This window comes from Chelonus insularis, unplaced genomic scaffold, assembly GCF_013357705.1.
Source record: "Chelonus insularis isolate UGA/USDA-ARS -01 unplaced genomic scaffold, ASM1335770v1 contig_388_pilon, whole genome shotgun sequence".
In the NCBI taxonomy this organism is placed as follows: domain Eukaryota; kingdom Metazoa; phylum Arthropoda; class Insecta; order Hymenoptera; family Braconidae; genus Chelonus; species Chelonus insularis.
This window is the reverse complement of record NW_023276544.1, coordinates 55,342-67,969: the sequence shown is the minus strand read 5'-3', so window position 1 is coordinate 67,969 and position 12,628 is coordinate 55,342. Positions and strand designations below refer to the sequence as shown.

General features: G+C 29.1%; 5 protein-coding genes across 6 annotated transcripts; 2 read left to right on the top strand and 3 right to left on the bottom strand.

The window, feature by feature from the left end:
* The first annotated feature begins 242 nt into the window (after window positions 1–242).
* LOC118067552 (uncharacterized) lies at window positions 243–2,942 on the top strand. The gene is made up of 4 exons (XM_035084344.1): window positions 243–420; window positions 636–1,447; window positions 1,565–2,366; window positions 2,711–2,942. The coding sequence occupies exons 2-4, from the start codon at window positions 1,400–1,402 to the stop codon at window positions 2,902–2,904; spliced, it is 1,044 nt and encodes a 347-aa protein (XP_034940235.1). The 5' UTR covers window positions 243–420; window positions 636–1,399; the 3' UTR covers window positions 2,905–2,942.
* A 1,250-nt stretch (window positions 2,943–4,192) lies between these two features.
* LOC118067553 (uncharacterized) lies at window positions 4,193–5,347 on the top strand. The gene is made up of 3 exons (XM_035084346.1): window positions 4,193–4,453; window positions 4,539–4,601; window positions 4,758–5,347. Exons 1-3 carry the CDS (start codon window positions 4,400–4,402, stop codon window positions 5,319–5,321), a joined length of 681 nt encoding a protein of 226 aa, XP_034940237.1. The 5' UTR covers window positions 4,193–4,399; the 3' UTR covers window positions 5,322–5,347.
* Window positions 5,348–5,389: 42 nt separating this feature from the next.
* LOC118067548 (uncharacterized) lies at window positions 5,390–7,509 on the bottom strand. Of its 2 annotated transcripts, none has more exons than XM_035084335.1 (7): window positions 7,372–7,509; window positions 6,773–7,310; window positions 6,543–6,684; window positions 6,257–6,458; window positions 5,908–6,197; window positions 5,733–5,850; window positions 5,390–5,664 (listed from the first exon to the last, which is right to left on the bottom strand). In XM_035084335.1, the coding sequence occupies exons 2-7, from the start codon at window positions 7,304–7,306 to the stop codon at window positions 5,466–5,468; spliced, it is 1,485 nt and encodes a 494-aa protein (XP_034940226.1). In that variant the 5' UTR covers window positions 7,307–7,310; window positions 7,372–7,509; the 3' UTR covers window positions 5,390–5,465. The 2 variants fall into 2 exon arrangements, with proteins under 2 accessions (XP_034940226.1, XP_034940225.1); XM_035084334.1 differs by having other exon boundaries at window positions 6,773–7,324; window positions 7,372–7,495.
* Window positions 7,510–8,279: 770 nt separating this feature from the next.
* LOC118067555 (uncharacterized) lies at window positions 8,280–10,456 on the bottom strand. The gene is made up of 7 exons (XM_035084349.1): window positions 10,328–10,456; window positions 9,684–10,230; window positions 9,481–9,622; window positions 9,183–9,390; window positions 8,827–9,089; window positions 8,587–8,758; window positions 8,280–8,490 (listed from the first exon to the last, which is right to left on the bottom strand). Exons 2-7 carry the CDS (start codon window positions 10,221–10,223, stop codon window positions 8,280–8,282), a joined length of 1,536 nt encoding a protein of 511 aa, XP_034940240.1. The 5' UTR covers window positions 10,224–10,230; window positions 10,328–10,456.
* A 38-nt stretch (window positions 10,457–10,494) lies between these two features.
* On the bottom strand, window positions 10,495–12,479 carry LOC118067536 (protein yellow-like). Its single transcript, XM_035084314.1, has 5 exons — window positions 12,144–12,479; window positions 11,874–12,061; window positions 11,344–11,795; window positions 11,015–11,267; window positions 10,495–10,953 (listed from the first exon to the last, which is right to left on the bottom strand). Exons 1-5 carry the CDS (start codon window positions 12,379–12,381, stop codon window positions 10,789–10,791), a joined length of 1,296 nt encoding a protein of 431 aa, XP_034940205.1. The 5' UTR covers window positions 12,382–12,479; the 3' UTR covers window positions 10,495–10,788.
* Between the last annotated feature and the right edge of the window lie 149 nt (window positions 12,480–12,628).

Sequence of the window (12,628 nt, the reverse complement as noted above, 5' to 3'; positions counted from 1 at the left end):
TAATGACGTTCATTACAAGTTAATGTTAATCTATTATTAAATTTTTTGCATAAAAACATATTTTATATTGCATTTCTAATATCATATGTGAAAATTTCAATCATGACTAATTCATCGTTTCTTGTTAAAAGAGATAAAAATTTAAATAAAAATAAAAATGATCATAAAAAAAATTTCAATAGAGGAAAAATCTTGAATTCCTGAAATGTATCTTGAGAGATTCGAGTCTATATATAGGTAGCATTTAGCATTCAAAACCAGTTTCATTTAAGAACCGCAGCAGGATCGACCACCGTAACAGAAAATTTTTTCCAAGTCAAAGAAAGAATCCTGAACTTTGTTTAAAAATGGCTAAAATTGTGTTATTACTCGTTCTTGCAACTGTTGTTTGTGTTTACGCTTATCCTACAACTGAAAATGGTAAGTTTAAATAACTGCTTTACTTATTTTATTCTTATTTCCTATTTTTGCAATGAATTATTCACTAAATTTCAAGCTTTTTTTATCCTTGAAACTTGGATCATATTTTAATATCATGACTATTGATAAAGTCTTCCTAAATAACGAATGTTGTATTATTTTAAAATTAAATTACTATTGGAAATACTGAAAAGAATTTTTCTATCTAATTGCAGAAAATGCTGAAGATGTAGTTCAATCAGAAGTCGTCAGAGTACAAAGAGAAGCATCACCAGTAGCTAGTGCTAATCCTGATCCTTACCGAGGCGGTGGCGGTTATGGCTACAAACATCATGGCCATCACTATCCTCAGTATCACAATCATTACCCTAAGCGATGCCACCGTTGTGGGCACAGAGGATAAATCTTCAGATCTTAACGAAGATTCAACATAATCAAGATTCATATCTGATTATTTCTAGATGACAACTATAAGTATTACATAATGTAACCAACATTGTTATTCCCCTTCATAACAGTAGACATGATGTATTTATCTACAATAGATAAAATCCTTACTAATAATACAATTAATCAAACACTTATTTTCCTTGTACACAGTCAATGGTATGTCTGTAAAATATCAATGACTTCATATCAATAAAAATGACTTGATTAAAATATTCATATTGTGTTTCTTATTAAGAATGCTAAAAGCTAAACTTTGTATTATATTCAATAATAAGTTGTCCTGATGTTCATGAAAAAATTCATGAGATCTTTTCTTACTTCATGGTCGTACAACAATATTATTGATGTCTAAAAGTGAACTGATAAGCAAATTGATTAGTTAAACACTAAAATTATCATTAATTGATCATAAAATACATACCAAGAAATCGAAACATGGACCGTGCAAATTATATTAATCATCTTAATTGCTGAGTATATTTAAAGGTCATTCTCAGTGGAGAATATTTCATTTGTAGTGTAGTGAAAGATGCAAGTGAGCAACGTTCTTTTCTCCATCTTCATTTCCATCATTCCGGTAATGATTCACCTAATTAAATACACATACATTAGTTTTTTTTTTAACAGTCTCTTAGAAAAAAAATTCAATAAATAATTGTAAAAAAAAAATTATTTGTTAAAAAACTGTTTCCAGATTATTATATCATCATCAGAAGTGTTAAATACTGCTGAACAGCATTACGATCCAAATTCGATAGAACAAAATGAAAAACTTGTTCGGTTGTTTTTACGACTGGCTTATCAAACGACTAATCGAGTGGTTGAATTAAGAAATGCAGAAAGAGCTCAAGCAACGAATAAATTAGACACTGAATTACAAAACTTGACTTTAAAAGAAATAATTCAAGGACAAACGAAACCTGATGAGCATAAAAATGATGTATTTACGGAAGTCCAAAGTAGATTTTTATTTCCAATTGGTTCAAAAACAATATCTGACATTTTAAAACCTGCTGAAAGTATAACTACAGCTACAAATCATCTAGGATCTCTGACCTCGAATGAATCTGAAAGTAATATGAATATGGATTCAATGTTTAGTGAAGGAGCACGAAATCTTTTAAATTTAGGAATAAATAAAACCATTGATGCTGTAGTTGATCAAACCAACCTTCAGAAAACTGTAGAAAGTTTCACATCTCTGGTAACTAATGAAAAACCTGCAGATGTCCAAGCTAATGTGGAAAATTCCCTACCCGCTTTGAGATTTTTATCAGATGTGGAGATTAAAAATGAAACTGGTTTAAACAATTCAACAGACGTGACAAGAATTCAAGTAAATACTGGTAAAGATGAACTTCTAATGAACGATACTACAAAAAATGGTAATATACCATTAAGGACTCCAACAAATAATCTAGACTTTGGTGATGAAGCTCTTCGCCAATTGCAAGCTCTCCAAAATCTAAATTTGGGTAAACCAGCTTCAGTTCCAGGTTCAGTTTCTGATGTTTCTAAAACTTAAATTGTCCGATCATTGAATTGGTGGATACATTTGTGTCTATTTTTTCATTTTTAATAAAAAAAATATTTATAATCAAACCTTTAATGTAATAAAAAAAATCTAATCAATAAAGCATGTAAACTAATTTCCATGAAAAAACTTTCTAATAGGAATAGATGAATATTACGTTAAGAAGTAGTCATCAGTTGATCAATAATTAATTCATGTTTCTTTAAAATTTTTCTTCGAAAAGATAACGACACAAGTTTATTGATCCACTCTAATTCAATACACAACATGGATATATTATTTTTTTAAAATCCAATGGTTTTTTAGATCGAAGCCCAGATGGAAGGTCTCGAAGAAATGTTAAGGAGCTTGATGCAGCACCTTGCAAAGATAAATCGTTAGATAATATATTTAAATTTTCTTTCGATAAAAATGATGATAATCACGGATCCAATTTCGATGAGCTGATAACTAAAATGAAGCTTCAAGATATTATGAATTTAATCAATAGACATCGTTAATTACTTTTTTTTACAATTAATAAATAATATCATCTCCACAATTGTATCATCCTTTTTCAATATACCTTATTCTTTTTTAAATTACAATTTTTGTCCAAGATTAAATTTTTTATCATCTAATGTAATAAAAAATGACTTAATACAAATGTCCAAGAAGTGTATTTTTAATTAAAAAAATGAATAAACCAATCGCTTCGATATTAGTGAATCACAACAATGATCCATCTATACAATCAGCTAAGCTTATCTGTACCAATAATAGTTAATAGTTTATGGCAGTAATATGACGATTGAATTTAGAAGGTCACAGACATAACGAAAATTACATCCAAGGCATAGCAGATTCTTCTCCTTGCACAAAAAATTGAAACAATAATTATAGAGTTTAAATATAAAAATTAATTAAAAACACATTTGTTTATTAGCCATAAAAAAAAAAAAATTACCAATAATGTGGAAAAAAATTATTTACGTTAGCATACTATCATATTTTGACCTATTAATTAACGCAGTAAGTGATGAGTTATTAATTAAATTCATTAATTATTATTGAAATGATTATTATGAAGTAAATAAATTAATTTTCATTTTTAGAATGCTTGTGATTGCAGTGAAAATCTTCTGTTACAGCTAAATGACGAAATTAATAAAATTAATGACATAATTCAACAAATCAATAAACAACAATATTCACGTTTACGTGCAAATCAATACTGTACAACAGCCCATAACAATTATGACAACGAGTTATCAATGAAACGAGCGATAATTGCGTTAAATGCTGCTCGTAATACACAAGAACAGCAAATAAACCCAGCAAATTCGAACATCTATCCTAGAGAACCAGGTAATGATCTGCAGGATCAAAATAGAGGACGAAACTTTTATCAAGCATATCAACCAACACGAAGAAGTGATCCACATACTTGGAATAATGATTTTTATGCAGCTTTAACAAAAGCTTTGAAAACAGAAATTCGACAGAGACCTGATCTGATGGATGATCTGAAAGATGATATTGAATCTTTGAATATTATTAATCCTGATACTTGATTAAATAAATGTCAATGTTTTAATAAAATTCTTTAAGCATATATTGATTTGGAGGTTAATCAAGTATTTATAAAAGTATTATTAAAGTGTTAATTATGTTAATGATTGTAGTACTTTAATGGAAATATACTTACTGATAAAATGGATATTGATAATAAAAATGTTATTGTAGAAAATTGATGATGAGTTAACGCTTTTAAAAACATGAAATTATTAACAACTGTGACGTGAATATCCGTTAATCGACTTCTTGAGAAAATCAACTGAACTGCGAATCGTGAAACGATCACTGGCTGTTATTAAAAAATTTTTTTAATGCTAGAGCTTGATATTATTGCCATCGTGTAGAGATTAAAGTATATAAAGAAGTTTGTATTTAATCTATTTTTTTATAGGACTTGTGATTTTCGTTGCGTCAACGTATCGCGTTGTTTACACCACCATGAAAATTTTCAATATTTTTATGTTGACTTTCGTGGTGGTCCACACGCATTCTGTAAGCCAAATCGATCGTTTTATCGATTATTTTTTTAATTTTATTAATAAATTTATTTGTTTAAAATATTTTGTGAAATTTACAGCTGGGTAATAATTTGAAATCTCCTAAAGCCGGTGGAAACTCGAGGTTAACGCCTAGTCCAGAGGTGAGAATACAGTACATTAAATATTTATTCATTTAATGTAATTGAATAAATTAAAAAATACGTCAACAATATAAAAATAAGAAACAATTGAATCATTGTTACTCAAATTTTTTGAATAATACTTTACAAAATAACCTCAATTATAATTGTTTTCAGTCTGAAACAGTGATAGAGAACAAAAATGTAAACATAGTCGTCAATGTAGACCCAAAAGAAGTGGCTAAAGAGCTGTGGAGTATCATCGAGGAGCGAATGGACAAACCACCATCCCGACGATCACCATTAACTCAACAGATAATGACTGAATTAGAAAATATCATCACTCCAATAATAAGACCAACCAGACGAAGTCAACCATCTGCTTATGAAGTAGCTGCTGCTTTAGACCATGTCACTCGAAGAGCATTCAAAAATGATATTGGTCAGAGTAATGCAATCGAAAATGAAATTGTGACGAGAAATACCGTTGCTGACATGATGTCAACATTAAAAGAGATTCAGTCTCAAGAAAAACAATCTTCTGATTCCTCAGAGACTGGCACTAATTTAGGGCAAACTCGACGAACGTTAAGTTCACTTAAAGATAATCATTTCAGTAATAATAATAATAATCTAGATGATGATTTTGATGATAATGATAAAGACAGTGATGATGATTATGTTAAGCTATCGATAAAGGTGAAGAAGGAAGTGTTACGAAGAGCTTTGAGAAAGCAATAAATTTATTGAATGATAATTGAAAAGAATTAGTATAATTTTTACTTTTTTATAAGTATTAAATCCTGTTCTAAATCATTTATATTTCTCTATATTTCAGAGAATCAATAACGATAGTATTTCAAAATGTTATTGAATAGCTTAACATTAGTTTGTTTTAATCGTGGAAGCAATATTAAAAGTTTGAAGTTTCAAAGATACAGTGTTTCCAGGATCTTGATCTTCGCGATGGTAGACTTCAACTTGTGTAAGAGGAAGTCTTGGGTCTGCATAGACAGATTGTAAATCAATATGATGATTAACCAAGTCAAAATATTCGTTATTTGCATCTTTCTGCTTTTCTTGGCTATAATAAAAAAATATTATAATAGTTTGGTTCTATGAGATAGAAATATAAAAATTTGTGATACGTACAAACTTGGAAGAACTTGAGGTATAACTTTGCCTTGAGGAGTAATTCCTGCCATTTTAAGAGTTAAATGAAGAGCTAGTTTATGATCTTCAATATGTTCCTGCTTATGGAATTGCACACCTGTAATAATTAGGATTTGAAAAAAGAGCATTAACTAGATATATAACTAATACTCACCAACAATAGCAAAACTTCCAGGAAATTCCATGGTCTTGGAAAGATATATTTGTATGTTGGAACCAGTTTCCGCACAAATTGGTTTAGACCCATATTTTCTCCAAGAAGTTCTTTTTTTCAATGTACAACCACCACGAGCACCCCCTATACTACTCATCCAATCCATTTCTTCCAATGGAACCCATCTTTCAGTACCAGATACTGTTGTATAATTAGGACCAAGTTTTGCTTCTTCAATTTGAGCATGAAGTATTCTATTTACTACGTTAAAACGTACTCCTGTCACTACCCTAAATAACATACAATATCATGAGCATTGAAATCTTTATTTGCAAATTAGTATACTAACATATCATTCTTGAAGTCAGCCTCAACTGGTAATAAACTGACAGCTTGCAGTGACCATAAATTAAATTTATCACTCGCCGCAGGTTTACAGTTAGCAACTTCAGTCATGGCTTCTGATACAGCAGCTTTAACTAACGTGATGTAATTTTGCATTTTTACGATATGATCATTTTTAACGCGTTCTATATCTCGATCATGGTTTTCTACAACAATTACAATATTCATTAATTTATAAATTCAATTTATAACCGTTTTAAATTTAATAGAGTAGTGGATTTTGATATTACCATTGACCATTGAAGAACGTAATGCATAGCCAATAGAAGTCATCAAGAAGGCTTTGAATTCAGCTAATCCGACTAATGTGTAGATCTTCAAGATTCGTTGTTGAGGACTTTCATGTCTTTTACAGCGTTGATATACATTTGTCTGTTATTTAAAAAAAACAGAATTAATTTGAATCATTGAATAAAACTATTAAAATAATTGAATAGAAGTAATATAAATCATGACTTACATTCAATTGAGTAACAATTTTTTTTAAAAAGCTAGGCTTCAGTAAGCTAAGTTCTTCAGGATGAATGATTTTATAAATATTCAAGGCACTTTGTTCAGGACCATTATTATCAGCACTTGTTGATTTATTGACGAAAATTCCAAGGGAATGAGTGCTAATTTTTTTGTCCATAATGTCATAGAAATATCTTTCGAAAAGGTAATTAATATTTAGAATATTATCATACATATTTCTAACATCATTATTTATTTCAGCGGCTGCTTCAAGATCTGCTGGAATACTCTCAGCTATTCCGCTTAAACTTTCACGAAGTTTAACACCGCTGTTGAAAAGATTATTCGATAACGCATTCAGATCATCAGCCATTTGTGGAAGAATATCCGATACAACTGGTCGACCTTTGACGTAGTCGGTGATTGTCATAACCGTAGATGTAGCAGTGATTGCACCCTCTATCACTATGAGAGGATTTGGTGCCACTGAGATGTAAAATAAGCTCAAGATGAGCAGAATTGCTCCGATTTTGTAACCCATGTTGCTAGAATGGCAATTCTAATTATTAATATTATATAAATGTATCTTATAAATAATAATCATACCTTAGATGGTTTATGAAATCGGATAGAATATTTTCTGTAAGGCTACTTCACTTATATATATATTTCCTATTAACAACAATACAGTTGAATCAACATTAGTGTATCAATTTATTTGTAATATTATTATCAAGAGTTATCGTATTCGCTGGCGAATTATAATAACAGCATTTTGTATGATAGATTATTTAAACAGCTCTAAAACATTTCTATAAACATATTTTTTAACATCTGCCGGATGTTTTTCAGTCCAAAAGCCATCTTTCGTAATTATTTTAACTTAAACTTATAGATAAAAATATTGTTTTATCATGATATTTGGCAAGAACAAATAATAATTTTCATTCTTAATTGAAGTACTGAGACTGTAACTCAATTAGCCATCATTTAGAGGTCATATATGATATAGATCCAAGTGTTTAAATGAAACTTCATGAATAATTAATAATAATTATATTTAAATATTTTAAATAGAATATAAAAAAAAAAATTAAAGTTTAATATTTATGCATTTAAATTCTAAAAAAATTGATAACAAAATACAGAAAAAATATTATTAAGAACGAGTTAACACTTGTATTCTATTTAAATATAATAATTATTGGTGGAAATTAGTGAGTAAAATTTTAAAAACAGGCATCAAAAAAAAAAACATTTTAAAGATTTTAAATATAATATTTATGCGTTTAAATTCTAAAAAAATTTCCAATCCTATCGTGAAATGATTTCAAAAATTATATTATATATTTTATTCTATTGATTTTTTTTATTCATAACTCCTCCATAAGGATTAACTTAAAATAAATAATACAAAAATATTATGAATAATTTTTTATTATCATTTTTCAAGTGTTCAATGCATTATTATATATATATATATTTTATGAATCAGTATGTATATATATTTTTTATTAATTAATATCAATACGTGACATTAAATTCAGCGTAGAAACTTGTAAGGACAAAGAACGTCCATATGATGGATTATCATATTTTTTAAAACCAACGCCTGTGAAAGGAATTCTAGGTTCTCCAACGACATTTTGCCAATCCAAATAAGAGTTGGGAAGATTTACAAAGTTTTCATTTCCATTGCTATTTGCAGAGAATGATTTAATTTCACTGAAACAAAATAATTAAAAAATTTATTAATATTCATTCAATAAACATCAATATTTAATCATATCAATTTTAGATAGAAAAAAAATCAATAATCACCGGTTTAAGGCAAAAACTTCATAATTGCCCCATCCATAAGTTATTTCATGGGTTGTACTATAGGTTGATGGTATGACTTCTCCAGTGGAAAAGACTATTTTTGCATAATGCAATCGCAGGTAGAATATTTTCTTATTAGTATCGCTTATGTCATAGGTATCGAAGTTTGCACCTGTAACAATTTTAATTTATTCGTAGTTAAATGCATTCTTAAAGTTGGTATGTTAATGAATTTCTTACCAACAATTACACAATTTTCAGGTACGGTTCGCACTGCCGTTTCTACATAGTCCCACCAAGTGACCGTTTGAAAATCAGTGCCTATAGACATGTGTGAGTTCACTCCGTTTTGATGAATAGTTTTCGAAGCGAAGTCCATGTCATCCACTGGAATCCATCTTTCAGTTCCAGCTACTATATCTCCGTTAACTCCTAGTTTACCTTCTTCTATCTGAATATGAATTATTCCTTTCAACACGACCAGCCGTAGTCCTGTTACTACCCTACATAACATACGAAACAGTATTAATTCCATTTTATTCACCTTGTTTCATTCATGTGTGTGTGTTTAGAAAATTTATTCATAAATACTCAACATGTTATTGTTGTAATCACTTATTTTCGGTCTCAAACTCACAGCATAAGTTAACTGAGGTTCTAAGTGATTCAAGCTATAATATTGAGGCATGCAACTAAACATTAACGTAGATGCACCATTAACAACACCCTGTAAATCACTTAAATAATCATGCAGCCTCTTTTCGTGCTCATTATGCGCAAATTGCATTTCTCTCGACAAGTTTTCTAGAAAATCATAGTAATACTTGTCTATTTATCTTTACTAGACCAATAAAAAGGAAAATTATTGAAATTTAACAAAAACTCAAAATTTACCGTTATCCTTAAGAGATTTTAATTTATACGCTGTAGTAATCATCATGAATGCTCGAGTTTCTACAGTTTCAATCAGATCATAGAGCTCAAATAAGAATTGTTGTGGACTCTGATGTTTTTTACAACGTTGAAAAACATTTGTCTGCAAAAAGAAATTGAACAAATTATATGTCGTTTCAGAATCATTCCATACATTTACTTACTTTTAATTGTTGAGCAATTCTAGAAAAGAAACAAGGCTTTAAATAGCCAAGATTACCAGGATGAATCAAGCTATATATTTTAAATGAATTAATAGCAGGACTATCTTCATCAATGCTGGTAGCTTTTGCTATAAAGACATTTAATGAAGTATCAGAAATCTTTTTATCCACATATTCAAGATAAAATGATTTAAAGAGTCCATTAATAAGTACGATTCGATTAAATATATCTCTCAAATCATTATTTATTTCTGTAGCAGTTTCAACATCTTCAGGTATGCTGAGAACAATTCCATCTAAATTTTCACGAACAAAGAGTCCTAAATTTCGTAAATTATTCGTCGCAGCATTTAATTCTGTCGATAATGCTTGAATTACTTCTGGAGTATCATCATTAACTTTTTTTTCCAAAGTATACGATTTCATTACCAATGATCCAACTTTTTTCGCATTATCAAACGTAAAAACTTTCGATACTATTGATGCAGCTCCAAAGTGGAAAAGATAAAAAATTAAAAATGTTGTGCAGATTTTCCTCATCTTGGAACTGAAACAGTTTATTTTCAACCTTAACATAAAATTAAGTCTTCATAAAATTTGATATTTAATTACCTCAAAGTTTTAAGTTAACAGTGGACACATACCTTTTCAACTAACTGAGTCAAGTAACATCAGGGATATTTCCAATTATTCGAATGATTCTTAAACCGAGATATATATATAATCTAGTCATCATAATAAACAGTTGTATCTATATTGACACAATAATCATGATCGTGGTCACATCATTTTTATAATTTCCGGCGACATGTTTTTATTTTAGTAGATAAGTATATTCTAATATTTAAATTCATTACAGATAACATAGATAATCTTTTATAACTGGAGCCACACAAACATCATTAAGTTTGACAAGTGTTTTTAGTAATATTATTACTACCATTCTGGCGTTTCAATTCCTTACATTTAACATCTTTATTTTTCATCCTATTACATAAGTGTAGAAATAAAATTTCTGTTTATCAATTGTAACATTTTCGAATAGTTTTTGTGCTCAACTTCATTAGACATTCATTACAAAGTAATTAAGGGGCTTTTTTAAATTTTATAATTTGCTAATGAAAGCAGGGGCACACTTTGTGCCTTCAACAAGTTCATCAGTATATCCAGCGTAGACTTTAAAATACATTCCCGTTTCGTTCTTATCATTTACAAAGAAAAATACTAGATTGGTCCATAGTTCATCTCTTCCATTAGGTAAATTAATCATCTGGAAATGAGTAGAATGTAAGTATTAATCTTTGTTATTTCAATTTTTCCAATCACTCTACCTTTAAATTTAAAGCAGAAGGTAATCCAGGATCTTCAGCACTGACAACAGCCAAATTGTCCAATATATTTTCTTCAAATAGACCATCATTGGTATTCCAACAATTTATCTTCGCTGTCGTGACTGCAGTAGAAAAAAGTACGCCATTTCGGTCTATTACTTCTACTCCTGTTTGTGATGATCGTTTTTTCTTCATCGATGAGAATAGTTTTAATATCGAATCATTATCATAAGATTCAAAATTTGATTGTTTTCTTTAAATTAAAAAATATTAATCATAAATAAATGAACAACAAATAACGAATAAATAATTATCATCATTCTAACAACCTGAGAACAGATGTTTCAACGAAATGTTCTGTAACACTTGAAAGCGAATGGAAGTAGAGAATTCGGTCGTTATTCTTTCTCATGGGACTTAAAGCCAATCCTAGAATACCATCTTTCTGATCAAACGTATATCCAGCCAGAGTGAAAGAAATATAGTTTGGATCATAAGAGAAAACATCATGTTTAATGTTCCAAGAGTTTTTGTTTGTGTGATCATAAATTATTAATTGACATCCTGTTGGATCTGCAATATAGACAAATGTATCTAAACAATTTTGACGAACATCCACAGCTAGATTAACAAAAGTTGATTCTGGATTGTACTGATCCTCTGGAAATTCATATGTTGATGATTGATCAGAGTTCAAATCGAACATTACTATTTTCGGTGGACATATCTGCTCCCCTATTTTTCCTGAGTCAAGAACCCAAAGCCTTCCACATTCATCTATCTACAAAAGAATGCAGGTTGTGACGAATTGTACTTGAAGCTTATCGATTATTTTTTTTTATTGAGAACTTATTTGTACCTTTACTCGATAAACACTTATGAGACTGTTGCAATTTCCAACTTTATTAAACTCCAAATTAGGATAAGGAATAACTACAGGAATATCTTTTTTATTTTTAATGCTGCTGGACAAGATATATCCTAGAGTAGCAGGAGTTCCTTTTCCAATTCGTGGAAAGGTTACAAATAATCTTGAATCTTCTTTCCCTGTTTTAAATTTTTTTTTGACAAATTATTATATAGATTCAATTTTACATAATTGCTGAATTATAATAAATGATCAAGTTACCATGTGATATGTCAATGTCACCAAGTAGTTCACCTCCAGGAACATATTCTCCACTTTCTATTGCTTGTTGTCGAGCAGCTTCAGTAGGATATAAAAAATCAAATTGTTCCCAAAAGTACATTAATCGTAATTTTTCATTATTCAATGTAGAATTAGCTTTGATGTCTTCTTGATAAGTTGTAGAGATTGTAGTATATAAAAAAATGCATAATAATTCAAAATAAAATTTTTGATGCATTTTGGTAAATCGTTCAGACTACTTTTGTTGTGATGAATTATTCAAAAAACGAGTAATATTATGAACTAGCAGCAGAGTATTTTTAAATATTATTTAAAAACATAAAGATACGAACAACGTTTGGTAACAGAAAAAAGTCATTTATATTCGAAAATTTAATCTATTCGTTACATTCTTTTATCATATCGCGTAATAAAGAACGAAAATATTTCCTTTATTGAAATAAATAAAAATTTTTTTTTGCATT